General features: G+C 42.4%; 1 protein-coding gene across 1 annotated transcript in view; it reads right to left on the reverse strand.

Moving 5' to 3' along the window:
• LOC145405864 (sodium-dependent multivitamin transporter-like) overlaps positions 1–16289 on the reverse strand; it is a 124410-nt gene that overhangs the window by 92167 nt on the left and 15954 nt on the right. The window contains exon 3 of the mRNA XM_080277120.1: positions 13337–13525. Coding sequence (XP_080133246.1) covers positions 13337–13525 — 189 coding nt within the window. The remainder of the gene's footprint in view (positions 1–13336; positions 13526–16289) is intronic.

Here is a 16289-nt window from a genome sequence, read left to right on the forward strand (position 1 = left end):
GGACTTAGCAAAGTTGTATTAACTCAGTTCTTGCTATATCCAGACGATTCAATTATACACCTAAGGATATCCATCTTGGAAATGCGGGATTAGATACAGCTTTCATCAACTTCATTACAAGAAGTTTCATTCTCGTTAAGTATAATCATCTGGCAGTTGCCAAATATCAGAAGAATAATTGAAAATACCTGACCGAACTGAAGGGGCTGAAATCATTTCAGTCTCACAGCCTGATATTAAAAGTAAGCGTACGAAGGAGTACGATAAGCAAGCCTAACTTTGTTGAGTCATAAATGGAATATATGAATTATAGATGTCATCTGCTTGCAATATACAATACTGGGTTTAGTTAGCAACGATAGTGTATGGTCAGAAGCGTTCATCACCATAAACATACGGCATTACCATCAAAAACTGGGAGATTGTCCACATCTTCATGGTCTCAGTTTTTACCTCCCTTACTATACCACTTTTACTTTACCAAGATACCAACACAGGAATATGATGCAAGTCACAAAGACCTGCTGAAAAAGATGTAGAGTAATAGCATTGTCTTGTTCTGCCACTGGGCTATGCGATATATGCTTCAGAGGGACAAAAATCTGGGCAAAGTTAAGTGAATTATAACTATGACCACTGTTCCTTCAATTCCTGATCATTTTTATCCTAATTCACCAACACAACCCAAATAAATTCCACAACTGTCCCTTATCGACTGCACTAACTAATGGGTACAGAATAATTAAAGTGCAATTGTTAGATTACAGTCTGAAAATTAAAAAATAAGGATTCAGAAGCCGAATGCTAATCGCCCGCCAGAATATGCTGTTGGACAAGTTACATGCTACTTACAAACCAAATGTAAAGAAATTTCACAAACCCCTGCAGGATTCAGTCACCACGTTTCACAAAACGCAAACCCATATTAAAACTATTTTTTTTTTTATGCAAGGAAGAAGGAATCAAAGGCCAGGAGCCTACAAACCGTTCCTTCAAAAAAAAAAAAAAAAAAAAAAAGGGAAAGATAGCTTAATTTAAGATCCATCCATTTTGAAATTCCTGGACACGCTGCGTTCGAAAGATTGGAGATCACAAGAAGTAGGAAGTACGCACAGAGAAAGACAGTTTCAGAGCTGACTTGTTGCATAAATGAAGGACTGGGAGTAACGGTTAATTCTTGCATTAGAGAGTTGGGCAAGAAAGGGATGAGGAATTGTTGCTAGACAGGTGCTACACGCCCATCACTGAGGTGGAGGGATGCTAGCAGACAGTTCAGAGGAGCAGTGACCATTGAAGTAGCAACAAAAAAGAGGTAAAGATGCAACAGTGTGGCGAAGAGACAAAGGCTGAAGGAAGCCAATAAGAGGAGGAGAGTTGATGAGACGAAAAGCCTTTGACTCCACCCTATTACGAAGAGCTGCAAGTGGGGAGCCTCACCACACATGAGAGTTGTATTTTACACAGGGGCGAATAAAACTCGTGCATAAAGTCAACAACCGTGCATGGATAAAGTAGGTAGAGTGGGCTTAGGACAAACTGTGCAAGGGTAAAGAAGGTACAGAGTGGGCTTAGCACAGCTAGTCTCTTGGAAGCAGATTTTACAAGAGATGTAATATCATCTTTCCAAGTTAAGTCCCAAGAGAATGAAACCCCAAATACGTTTAACCCGTAGCTGCCCTATACAGCCTGGGCTGTACCGAGTGTGACTGCTCGATACACCCCTGGCTGAGCAGGTGAATTTCGAATATAGTGCCATGGTGACCAAGGCCGACCCATGCAAGAATGTTTGAGCCTTCAAAACCGAAACCGAAAAAGAAAAAGAAAACCTTACATTCCAATAAGGAATCAGACACTTCAATGTTCAATCATGGCTTTATCAAGGTAAATATTGAGCTAATATTTCGTTACTATATACTTTGGGATGTGTTCTCTCAATTCCTAAGACAAAATTTGGCTTTTGGGAAATTTCATTTTTACCCCTATGTCCGTGCACCACGGACACCTTCATGGAACCGCCATGCGCAGTTAACGGGTTAAAAAAGATTAAGCCGGATGTTATTAACCCGCCCCATCCCAACCACTTTTCCACCACTGACTCCCCCCAATCCCGACCATTTTAGGAAATTTTTTTTTTTGGCTCAAACCTTCGCTTTTGGTGAGAAACATCGAAAATTCATAGAGAAATCGCTCACCTGAGGTTTAAAATACTCATTACAGGTAGGGGTACCTCCTTACCTTACTGGGTTTTCTATCAGGCTGGCACCAAAGAAAACGAGTTCTATGGGAGGATAACTATTTCACACCACTCATAAACGGTATTTATTTATTTACTTGGTACGAATTTATATGTAGTACAAGAGTATATTGGTTTTCAAGCAGTAATATAGGCATTATAAGCATTGTTTCACTCACTAATACCTGACCTTTTTTTGCCACATTACCTGATCATCATTTCTAACTGTTTCTTCCTCTAATGCTATGTAAAGTTTGTCCTCCACATTGTCATTGATTGGGGAATCACTCTGGCCCTGAATTTCGTACCGTGGCATGACATGGCTATACTGGCCAGGTCACTGATAACAGGTGAATTGCTGAGACAATGGCATGCAGGGGGGGAGGAGGTCATGCTGGGTAAGGCATTGTCCCTGCCTGGCATCTTGTTGAGGAAGGTGTCATGTGTATACGTACCAAAAATGACTCGCGAAAATTGAAAATTGTGCAAATTAGGGACCTTGCAATTTTTTCTCGTTTATGTACGTCGACGGGATTGGCAGTGACAAAACGTGTGGACGTTAAAGAACGTCGACGGGACACCGGGGGTTAAACATTAGTGGGTACTCCTGTGGAAGACTTTTTCAGCTTGACAGGTGTAAGAACTGAGTTTTTAATGCCTTAATTTTAAAAACAACAATATTATTTTTACCTCACTCAGAGATACGAGCCAAGTCAGACATTAGGTGTGCCATACCCTCATCCCTTGTTTCCTGAAGTAACTGCTGAGATGGACGTTGCAGGAGCCGAATAGAAAGGTGAAGGGTTGAATCATCAGCATATAAGTGGATAGGTTTAGATGTACAGCTTACAAGGTCATTGATTATTAAAAGGAAGAGAGTTGGTGATAGGGCAGAACACTGAGGAACACCCCTATTGATAGATCTAGGAGAAGAATGATGGCTGTCTACAACAGCACCTATAGAATGACCAGCAAGGAAGCTACAGACGAAGGCACAGATAGAAGGACAAAAACTGTAAGAGGACAGTTTGGAAATTAAAGTGCCCGACTCGATCAAAAGCCTCTGAGATGTCAACTGCATTGGCAAATCTTTCGCCAAAGTCCCGAAAGGAGGACGACCAAGAGTCTGAAACGTAGGTGAGAAGATCACCAGTGGAGCATCCCTGACAGAAGCCATACTGGCGATCAGAAGGAAGGTTATGATAGGGAAGATGCTTTAAAATTTTTCTGTTAAGAATATAAACTCGAAACTTTTGAGACACTGGATGTTAAAGCAACTGGGCGATAGTTAGAGTGTTGGGAATGGTCACCCTTCTTTCCGACTGGCTGAATGAGAGGAAACTTCCAGCAATAAGGAAAGGTACAAATTGACAGACAAAAGTGAAAGAGTTTACCTAGGCAGGGTGTAAGCACAGAAGCACAGTTCTTGAGGACGGCATGAGGAACCCCATCAGGCCCATATGACTTGTTAATGCTGAGGCCAGTGATGACAGAAAACACATCAGCTGAAGAGATTTTAATGTCAGCCATGAGGAACTCAGAGGGGGGAAGTGATGGAGGAACAGCACTGGGATCGTCTAAGGTGGAAGTGGAGGAGAAAGTCTGAGCAAAGAGATGTGCTTTATCAGTGGAGGAAATAGCTACAGAGCCATCAAAGTAGAAAGATGAGGGAATGCTGTAATGATGAGGTAAAATTGTTTTGAAAGGTTTCTGACAAGATGCCAGAAGGAGTAGGAAAATTCAAGTTGGAGAGTTGAGAACATTTAGTGTGGATGAAATTACTTTTAACAGAGTGAAGAACAGACTTAGCACAATTCTGAGCAGAAACATAAAAAGATGTGATTCAGGGGTGGCATGGCTCCTGTACCTCTCATAGGCCCGCTCCTTCTTGTAGACAGCATTAGAACAAGCATGATTAAACCAAGGCTTTCTTGCATTAGTCAGTGGATACGAGAAAGGAATGTATGCCCGAAAGAATTACCTCTGTAATGTGCAAGGCACACTCAGATGGCTCACGGCCATGAAGGCAATAATTATTCCAGGGAAAATCAAAGAAGTACTGCCTGAGGGTCTCCCAGTCAGCAACTCCAAAGTGCCATAATTAACGTTTCTTTGGAGGATCCACAGACCATATCAGAGCAATAGGACAAGTTAAGGTAATAAGGTTGTGATCAGAGGAGCCCAACAGAAAGAAAAGATAAACAGTGTAAGCAGAGGGATTAGTTGTAAGGAAGAGGTCAAGTATGTTGGAGCTCTCTCCAAGGCGATCAGGGATACAGGTAGGGTGCTGTACAAGTTGCACTAGGTCATTATGGATAGAAAAAATGAAGATTTGTTCACCAGGTGGATCAGTGATAGGAGAGGAGAGGCAAAGGGGTTGGTGAACATTGAAATCTCCTAGAATGGGGATTCCAGAGAAATGTGAAATGGATAGGATGTCTTCCACCTTAAAAGTAAGATAGTTGAAGAATTTTTCATAGTCAGTAGAATTAGGGCATAAGTAAACAGCATAGATATATTTAGTCGGTGAATGACAGGAAAGCCGAAGTCAGGAAGTAGCGAATTCAGAAGAATCAAGTTCAGGAACAGGAGAGCAAGATAAGTCGTTGCATACATATACACAACAGCCACTTTGGCTTTGAAATGAGTATAGAAAAAGTAGGAGGATACAGAAAAGGTTTTGCTATCAGTTCCCTCAGACACCTGAGTCTCAGTTAAGAAGAGAAGGTGAGGTTTAGAGGAGGAGAGGTAGTGCTCAACAGAGGAAAATTTAGAGGAAATGCCATGAATGTTGCAGAAATCAAGAAGTGAGTCAGACAGTTGTTCCAGGAGGTTTGTTGAGTCGTCGCCGGGAGAGGGGTGGATGGTGGGGGGCTCTAATGGTCCCCTCCTCCCAGGGGACTCCGAGGCTTGATTATATTAGACGCCATTTTTCTTTTTTTTAATTTTTGAAAAGGAAGTGTAGTTTGTTATGTGCATGTAGTTTGGTGTTGATAGCTAGAGAAACTTGTATTGGAGAGCATGCTGGCCTCCTCTCTGTGTTACTGAAACACTGAGAAGTTCAGCAAAAGGAGATGGTCAGGAACTAGCCCTGAGAGCTGATGCAACGGGAACTCTGGCTCTCCCTGTCATCAGCTTTCCATCCAGCCCTGCTCGACTGGAGCTACAGTAAACTCCTCACATATTGACTTAAGGCAGCCATTTTGGTGACCTTGACCATGGCTTTGCGTGCCCTTTTTCAAACTTGTCCAAGATTTTGGTCATATCCTGATACCATGACTGATTCACGTTGATGGCTCAAGCCTTTCATGAAGTATAATGGTGAGAGATAATCCCTATCAGAACTGGTTGACTTTTAGCAGCCATTTTGGTGACCTTGACCTTGACCCCGAGTGCCCATTATAGAATTCGTCTTGGTACCTTGAAAGTTTCATGTTGATAGCTAAAGCCGACAATGAGACATGATGGTAACAGATATTCCTTATTAGCCCGTGGAGAGCGACTATCCTTCCATAGGTACCTTGCGCCAAGTGACGACTTGGCTGAAATTTCGAATCTTACGGAACTGAATGAAACACACATCATCGTCTTGGACATGTTCGCGTGCATCCGGCGATATACAGTATATATATACCAGTACATTATATATATATATATATATATATATATATATATATATATATATATATATATATATACAGTATATATATATATATATATATATATATATATATATATATATATATATATATGACCACATAATGTCACGTAGTGGTAAAATAATATGGCCGCAAGATGAACGGCTGGTGGCGCGAGCAACCCACCACCTGCTGTAACTGAGGTAAGGAAGGGCATCATCCGGGACAAACTCCCTATATTTACCATGGCCTTGGGCAAGGATCACGTGATTACTGTATCATCAACCCCCTCTCTCTCTCTCTACTACGATACATTACTTTTTCCTTATGCACTGGCTACAAAGCATACGTTATTATACAATTTAGGCCTATCCGTAACTCTCTCTCTCTCTCTCTCTCTCTCGTGTGTGTGTGCAGATCCTCTCTCTCTCTCTCTCTCTCTCTCGTGTGTGTGTGCAGATCCTCTCTCTCTCTCTCTCTCTCTCTCTCGTGTGTGTGTGCAGATCCTCTCTCTCTCTCTCTCTCTCTCTCTCTCTCGTGTGTGTGTGCAGATCCTCTCTCTCTCTCTCTCTCTCTCTCTCTCTCTCTCTCTCTCTCGTGTGTGTGTGTGTGTGTGTGTGTGTGTGTGTCCAGATCCTCTTTCTTTCTCTCTCTCTCTCTCTCTCTCTCTCTCTCTCTCTCTCTCTCTCTCGTGTGTGTGTGTGTGTGTGTGTGTGTGTGTGTGTGTATGTCCAGATCCTCTTTCTCTCTCTCTCTCTCTCTCTCTCTCTCTCTCTCGTGTGTGTGTGTGTGTGTGTGTGTGCGCAGATTCCCTTGACCATGGTGCAGGGTTGGCGGAGTCATGGAAGGAAAATTAATGTGCCCTCCATGGTGTCTGCATGCACGCGCATATTCTGAGTGTATAGGGGGCTATGGGTGGGTGGTATCGAGAGTTGCCACCTGCCCCTATTTCCCATACAAATTTCAGCCACCTACTCCTCGTGGTGCGGTTTTGATATGTCAGGACTCCATATTATAAATACAAATAATAACAGAAAGCATGATGGATAGATAGACAGATAGATAGACAGAGCACCAGAAAAGGTGTGGGAACGGGAAATTAGCTTGCAACTCTTGAAGTGAAGGAATGTTGATCGTGCACCGGAAGCAGTACATACACACAGACATACAATGTTCTAGAAGCTTCCACGACAGTAGAACACACGTGACATGACCCCTGCTACACCAGAATGTAGGATTCTGAGATCAGAAGGAGACTGGCCATAGAACCAGCAGGTAGTGGAGAGAGTGAATAGGAATAGGGTTCCAACTACACTTACTTAGTATATTAAGTCTCTGTATAACACACTCGCTGCTCAACTTAGACACTCTCTGAAGATAATAAATCAAGATCAACTCCCTTTATTCACCTTTAACTCCTATTGCTCTTCAATTATCTCAAGCCTCACCTATTACAAGAATTAAGAGTTACATATATAAAAATGTTGCCTAAAAATTTTTAACATTAAATGGTGGCAGTAACGAACGAGCCTACGAGTCTACGAGCCTACGAGTCTACGAGCATACAATAGCAACAAGGAGTTACGAGTGAGGATCAACAAGCTCTACGATTAACTATAAATAACAAGTCTACAAGACAACTCTGTTATCTTCACGCAACCTCAAGCAGCAGCAAGAAGAATTAAAAAAAAAAAAGGCAAGTAAAGCAAAAGAAAGACCAGAGCAACAAGCACAAAAACCCCAACACTCCTCCCGCCTACCTCCATTGCTGACACAGAGGTCAAGACACACGGTAAAACACAAAAGCCACATTTATAACGCATATTACACACCTTTCCTCACCCAGGTTACTCATCGTTACTCATTTACTCACCACAGCTACCAGTGTGGGAAGCTGACGTCACCATGTGTAATGCTGAGACGACGTCGCCTTGCCTGTTTGCTGAGACATCGCCACGCCAATCAACGTGTGACTGACACCAGGCACTTCTCACCCACTACTCATTACTCATTATTCACATAGCTCCTACTCATACTCATTTATTTCCACAGTATTGAGTCGGAATTCGACGTTCTATGATGATGTTCGCCTATGACTACAGCTGTTAACCACTACATTCACCAGGCCATGGAATTTCCTGAGTAATATCGTCCATCAACACAGCCCTAGAATTATTGAGAGGAGATCTTCATTCAACTCTGCATTTATCTTCTGAGTTCAACAGTTGCTTCGACATGCTTCTCTGATCTGTATCAAGTGGGTGTAATTATACTTACTCATTTCTTCTCAGTGCTAAAATTAGGTATATTCAACTCCTTTACTTATTTTTATATATACACTTATACACTCACTATCTATCATTTATTACAACTCATTTACTCATCTACTTAGTAAGGAGATAAACAAAAGACGTATTTCATAACACCATACCTTAGCAACATGAGTTCCTTTTAGCTAAGTGATATGACAGGGATATTTTCGCCCCCACCTGTGTTAATACCAGATGATACACAGTTAGCACCCACTGCGGATACACAGTTAGGAGAGCACCAGGGCAACACACCCATTGTACAAAATTCACCACAAACTAATGATAAAGAAACAAATACGTCAGTTCTAGATGATGATTGGCAAATCCCCTCTGATGTAGCGAGTGAAGACTTTGTCTCTGACTTGCATACCTATGAAAATATACTTAACAGGGTTCATCGTTCAGGCAAAATCTATTCCACTCTTCCCTCACACAAGGATAAACAAGTCCAAGTTAAATTAACAGATCAACCAGTGAAAATGAACACCACAGATCAAGCTCAGATATTCGTTTATCACTAGTTGACCTTTGGGAGGCATTTTGATGACATTAATGGATAGATAGACAGATAGATAGACAGAGCACCAGAAAAGGTGTGGGAACGGGAAATTAGCTTGCAACTCTTGAAGTGAAGGAATGTTGATTGTGCACCAGAAGCAGTACATACACACAGACATACAGTGTTCTAGAAGCTTCCACGACAGTAGAACACACGTGACACGACCCCTGCTACACCAGAGTGTAGGATTCTGAGATCAGAAGGAGACTGGCCACAGAACCAGCAGGTAGTGGAGAAAGTGAATAAGAAGAGGGGTCCAACTAGACTTACTTAGTATATTAAGTCTCTGTATACTACATACGCTGCTCAACATAGACTTTTTCTGAAGATAATAAATCAAGATCAACTCCCTGTATTCATCTTTAACTCCTCCTGCTCTTCAATTAACTCAAGACTCACCTATTTCAAGAAGTAAGAGTAACATATATAAAAATGTGGGCTACAAAACTAACAGATACACCTTTGAAAATCGCACTCATTTGAGGCCTATCGCTTTTGACTCTGGTTAGTCGCAAATGAGTCCTATCTCTCTCAACGGGTTAAAACTAGATTACCTTTGGGAGACATTTTGATGACATTGACCTTTCCCCCGCATGCCCATTTTCGAATTCGTCCAAGATTTTGGTCATATTTTGATAGCCTGAAGGCTTCATGTTGATAGCTCAAGCCGTTCTTGAGATATAATGGTAACAGATAATCAATATTAACACTCGCGCACCGTAAGTTTTCAATAAGTTTTGATTCTACGCTCAGAACCAAAACCTCGCTCAGGTTGGCTCCGCTTGCGCGGCAAGGGAAAAATTACTATGGCCCAATTTACCCTTGGAAAGTGCATATATTGTTATTAATCGCTTCCCATAATCTTCGTTGATGTTTATACTATCGTATAAGAATAAAATAAAACATAAAACAGCTAAGTAAACGTACAGAAATGAAACCTGAATAAACATAATTTATGTGAAAACTAGCTTCTCATAACTGCCCAACATCACCGTAAAAAATTGTTCCTGTGACGCGCAGTTGCAAAGGAGATGTCTATATGTAGAATTTCACGATCTTTCATCTGTGAAAGTTTCAAGATGATACGTCCAATAGTTTTCGAGTAAGTCGAAAAAACTACGCAAATCGCCCAAAAAACGTCTGATTTGTTAATTATTTCGTATGTTGTTAGTGACACTGTAACCGACATATATGTAAATTCTATCCAGTTTTGTAGACCAAAGATTAAGGAAACCCATGATATAATTCACAGTGTTATAACCCTTAATGTTATGGAGAAAATTAATTTGGAATGTTACGATTGGATGCAAGGTGACAGCACCTATGCTCCGGCCTGTAGGCTATTTTCATCTTTTGTAACTTTTCCCCAATTATTTTCACACATAGGTTACTTTGCTTTACAAAAGGATGCATAAGAAATCATCAGCTTGATCAAGCTTTCTTCAGATTTTGATGCAACCTATACTTAAACGAGTATAATGACTGAAAAAAAATAGCTTTGAAATCCACCACATTTTCTCTTTGAGAAATCTTTAGTAAACACACATTTTATACCTTACAATACAATAGTATAAAAATCAGACAAATAGGCTGGTTACTCACGTCCACCAGCAGTCTTGTAGTGTTTCATGAGGGGAGATGCTGTTGCAGAGAGGACAGGTACGATCACAGCCTGTGTGTGTGTGTGTGTGTGTGTGTGTGTGAGTATTTGTGATGTGCGAGTGTGTGTGTGTGTGTGTGTGTGTGTGTGTGTGTGTGTGTGTGTGTGTGTGTGTGTGTGTGTGTGATGTGCGAGTGTGTGTGTGTGTGTGTGTGTGTGTGTGTGTGTGTGTGTGTGTGTGTGTGTGTGTGCGTGAGTATTTGTGATGTGCGAGAGTGTGTGTGTGTGTGTGTGTGTGTGTGTGTGTGTGTGTGTGTAATTCACCGGGTCGGTCAGGATCACTTGATGGTCGTGATCGTCAGCATTTTACCCTCCCGGAAGGAAACTGAGAGCTCATGTAGTCCGATCTAGGGGGAAGGCTGTGACCTTCACACACCCACACACCCGTCCCCTTGCTCAAGGGGGACAGTAACCACCCACTTCGTCAGTGAAACTTTTCGCAACCTGAGCGAGGCGCAAACTCCCGTCTACCAGTTGGCAAGCGAGAACGTTACCACTGCGCCAGCGAGCGTGTGTGTGTGTGTGTGTGTGTGTGTGTGTGTGTGTGTGTGTGTGTGTGTGTGTGTGTGGAGTGATGGCAATGGTGTCACCTGTCATATGAGTGATGGCAGTGGTGTCAGTTGTCATAGGAGTGATGGCAGTGGTGTCAGTTGTCATAGGAGTGATGGCAGTTGTGTCAGTTGTCATAGGAGTGATGGCAGTGGTGTCAGTCATCATAGGAGTGATGACAGCGGTGTCAGTTGTCATAGGAGTGATGGCAATGGTGTCAGTTCTCATAGGAGTGATGGCAGTGGTGTCAGTTGTCATAGTAGTGACAGCAGTGGTGTCAGTTGTCATAAGAGTGAAGGCAGTGGTGTTAGTTGTCATAGGAGTGATGGCAGTGGTGTCAGTTGTCATAGGAGTGACAGCAGTGGTGTCAGTTGTCATAAGAGTGAAGGCAGTGGTGTCAGTTGTCATAGAAGTGATGGCAGTGGTGTCAGTTGTCATAGAAGTGATGGCAGTGGTGTCAGTTGTCATAGTAGTGACAGCAGTGGTGTCAGTTGTCATAAGAGTGAAGGCAGTGGTGTTAGTTGTCATAGGAGTGATGGCAGTGGTGTCAGTTGTCATAGGAGTGACAGCAGTGGTGTCAGTTGTCATAAGAGTGATGGCAGTGGTGTCAGTTGTCATAGAAGTGATGGCAGTGGTGTCAGTTGTCATAGAAGTGATGGCAGTGGTGTCAGTTGTCATAAGAGTGATGGCAGTGGTGTCAGTTGTCATAGGAGTGACAGCAGTGGTGTCAGTTGTCATAAGAGTGATGGCAGTGGTGTCAGTTGTCATAGAAGTGATGGCAGTGGTGTCAGTTGCCATGTAGCCTACTCTTTCTCTGATAAGTCCTTGCGAGACATTGTAGGTTTAGTGTAAAAATAGGAGGGGAATGGTAAAAATCGGTTAGGTATTTTCAAATTTGGCTTTCTCTAAAAATATATAAGAAACACTTATACACTTTCTTCACAAGCTCACTGCACTATATGTAACACAATATCACTATACACACGTAAGGTATGGATGGTGTGATAGTAGCCAAACGCGGGTTTAAATGCCCGGCCATGTGCTCACACAACCTCCCAGCCTGACTGATGGGACAATACTGAGGTAAATATGGGCCACTTACCCTTTCGATAAGCTCATGCCTGTTGTCATACATTTCCCCTGGACCTGGCAACCCTAAGCTTTGACTCAACCAAATTTGACGCAAATCCATCCACACAAAAAGTTTCAACGACCATTTATAGAGAAGTTGTGTCATGTTGCATCATCGGTTAATCTTCAGATTTCAAGGATCATATTACATATCTTTTAAAATCTGCTTCTGAGAGATTAGGTGTGCTACGCCGACTCCATTCCTTCTTTACCGCTGAACAATTGTTGGCTTTATACGCGGGTTTTAACCGCCCCTATGTGGAGTACAACTCTCATGTGTGGGGGGGTTCCCCACATACAGCTCTTCTCAATAGGGTGGAGTCAAAGGCATTTCATCTCATTAACTCTCCTCCTCTTACTGACTCCCTTCAACCTCTGTCTCTTCGCCACACTTGCATCTTTATCTCTTTTCTATCGCTGCTTCAATGGTCATTGCTCCTCTGAACTGTCTGCATGTATTCCTCCACCTCTACGACAGGAGCGTAGCACCCGTCTAGCAGCAAACTCTAATCTCTTTTCTGTCCAACACTGTAATGCAAGAGTTAACCGTTACTCCCAGTCCTTCATTTATGCAACATGTCAACTCTGGAACTGTCTCTCTCTCTCTGTATTTCCTGCTTCCTATGATCTCCAGTCTTTCAAACGCAGTGTGTCCAGGCATCTCGAAATGATAGGATCTTAAATTTGGCTCTTTATTGTATTTTATTTTTCTGTTGGAGGGAACAGTTAATGCTGGCTCGTGGCCTTTGGTTCCTTCTTCCTCATAAAAAAAAAAAAAGCCAAGGATGGTATTAGAATGGGACGGGTAACACGGTTAGGCTTCTATAACTCAATGTCGACTGAATGTTATCGCCTAGCATTAACTTGAGTAATGCACTACAGTACTACAGTTGTCGAAACTATTGCTATTGCAACGCTAGGATTAACCGGTTGTAAGCAAAGTCGACTGCAGGAAAGTGGCTACTTCAGCCAGTTGCTCCCAGAAGTCTTTTCTTAAGGCTTGTTGAAGGACTGTCTGTGTTATGGTAGTCCGTGCATAAAGTGAGTAAATGTCCTTTGCTGTGGGAGGCTGCACTGCAGTGTGAACTTGGCGAAAACCATGAGGTAGTTAATTATATATTTTTCTTTATATCAGTGCCATGAACTATTCAAATGGGGAATTATTGTGACAATGAAAAGTTATGTTTTTTCCAGTGAAGAAAATTTCCACATAAGGGAATAATTCTTCTGCTTAACTGTATACGTCTTACTCACGATAGCGGTGTATATGGAGGCAATGAGTCCAACAGCGATGATTGAGATCCAGATGGGGAAGTGGGTGACGGAGGCAAGGGCGAGAGCGGGACCGTAGATGACGACAGCATTATACAGCAATGTCGCCAACAAGAACAGTCCACCAGCCACCAAGCCCACACTTCGCGAGGCAAACCGCTGCTCCAGGTACTGTATGCACACACACACACACACACACACACACACACACACACACACACACACACACACACACACACACACACACACACACACACACAAGAGGTCGAATTGTAATGAGTTATCAAAATTTCGTACCAGCTCTTCCTCAGCGATTTACTGTGCTCAGTACACCTTAATGTCGTCTTATATGCAAAAGGTGTCACTAATAAACGATGGTAGCGTTTAATGTACAGATTAATCGCTGGGGAAGAGATAATACGAGACCTTGAGTATTATATAGAATATGAATAAACAGACTGATTGCTAGGGAAGACATAATATAAGGCTCTGAGTGTTATATATAATATACCTATTAATCGCTAGGGAAGAGATAATACCTGGCCTTGAGTGTTATATAGAATATTCATCATCATCATTATCATCATCCAGACTTCCTTTCCCACCCTAGGGCAGGGTGAGGAGTAGCAATGTCCAGACAGCCCAAATTTGCCCAGTCCAGTGGGCCACGCTTCCATTCACTCATCATTCAAGCCCCCGGAATGGCTCTATCGGATACCCCCAAAACATTCACCATGTTTTCTAGGTTCAAATAACCGTATCCGATAGAGTCAATACGGACGCTGCCACGTTAAAATTGGGTCCCAAATCCCTGATCATGCACTTCTCGGAACATTCATCCAGCCAGCTCGATCTCTTGTCAGTTCCCTAGCCTCACAGACTTCCAAACCTCTCTTCCACACACACTCCTCCACCATATTTCTCCACCTTCTCCTTGTCCTACTTCGCCTCTTTCCTCCTTCAAATTCGCTCAGATATACCTTTTTCACCACTCTATTGTTATTCATTCTCTCCATATGACTATACCATCTCAGTACACCATCTTCGATTCTGGTGTTCACTGACTTCCTCACTTCACATCATTCACGAATTACATTATTTCGTATCCTATCCACGCTTTGTACTCCACATACATTCCTCAGCAGTCCCATCTCCATTGCACTAACTCCTAACTTTTCATTTTCATGCCACACCATAGTCTCACACCCATATGTCAAAGTTGGCACTAACACTCCTTCATGTAAGCCTCGTGCAGCTGTAACACTCAAGCCTCTGTTTCTTATCAACGCCATTGCACCAGCTACTTTTCTTCCTTGTGTCACTACTTTCATCTTCTTTTGCACATTTTCCTCTCTTTTCTATCACTGTACGCAGGTATTTAAACTCTCACCAATTCTAGTCTATCCATTCCGTGTAACACTGCATTGGGAGTCACCCTCTCTCCCAGTAACCATCACGTTACTCTTTTCTACATTTACTCTCAAGGGACGACGCTCACAGACATCAGCAAAACTCTGCACTAGTCTACCAAGTTCTTGTCTGGTATTTCCAGGCAGTACTGCATGATCAGCATACAACAAATTTGAGTTATTCCATCCATCACCATTCATTACCGCCATCCCTCTCTCCATTACTCGTGTTTTTACATCTCTGATCACTCCATCCATGTGGATATTGGACAACCATGGGGACATCACACAACCTTGTTGCACGCCCACACCGATCGTGAACCATTCACTTAGATGCCCATTAAACCTTACACATGCTTCACTACCATCATAAAAACTCTTGACAGCACCTTGCAGCTTAACATCATCTACACTTCATATGCGCAAAACTTTCCACAATCCTTCGCTGTCTACTTTCTCGTATGCTTTTGCAGATTCATCAATGCCATAAACACCTTATGATCCATCTCACAAGCATTCTGTGCTATGTGTCTCACTGCAAATATTTGATCCACACATCCTCTGCCACTCCTAAAACAACCTTGTTCATCACTCACTAGGACTTCTGATATTTCTTTTACTTTATAGTAATTCTTCCATATACCTTCCCTACCACACTCAATAAACTTATGCCACGATAATTCTTGCACTCACTTCGCTCACCTTAATTTTTGTACAGGGGTACAACCAAAGCTTTTTTCCACCCTGTTGGCAGTTTCAATCATCCATGCCTTTTTACATATCTCCAACAAGGACTTTAATGCACTCTCTTCACTACAGGTAATTTATCTCTGCATATACCCCATCAACCCCTGCTGCTTTCCCATTTTTCAGCCGCTTCACAGCATTCTTCACCTGTGCGTGTGGCTCGTCCCCTAGAACTGCATTCCTTCTGTGCACCCCCCATCCAAACCAATCATGTTTACAGCCGCTCTGCTGTCTCTATTCCCATTCATCAGGCTTTCAAAATATTCTTCATCCCCATGGGTAATAATCTACCACCTACATCCTTCACACCATTACATTTCTTTCCGCTTTCACTTCTACATTTCTGCACCTCTTTCCAGAATAACTTCCTATTTTCAGGGTAGCTTGCATTCATTTTTCTTCCTAGATCATCATTTACCTCCTTCTTTTTCCTTTTCATTAGTCCCTTTACGTGCTTCTTGCTCTTAATATATTCAGTTCCTATTTCAACTGAACCCCTGTCCTGTAACAACTTTAGCCACTTCTTCCACTTTTCCTCCACCACTCTCTTAACCTCATCATCATGCCGTACCTTTCTTCTTTGTTATTACTTTTGCCACACCACACACCATTTTAGCATTCCTAACTAAGCAGTCCCTATATGCATTCCACAGACTGTCCAGATCCATTTCATTCCAATTCACTGATTCTAACTCCTCCTCTACTTTGGTCCTGTAATCATTCGCCATTTCTTTGATCTCAGCTTCTCAACTTTCAGTCTTTCTCCCTGACTGCTCCTC

Source organism: Coenobita brevimanus, chromosome 68 (assembly GCF_032717465.1).
Source record: "Coenobita brevimanus isolate Jiangsu-jjx chromosome 68, ASM3271746v2, whole genome shotgun sequence".
Classification (NCBI taxonomy): domain Eukaryota; kingdom Metazoa; phylum Arthropoda; class Malacostraca; order Decapoda; family Coenobitidae; genus Coenobita; species Coenobita brevimanus.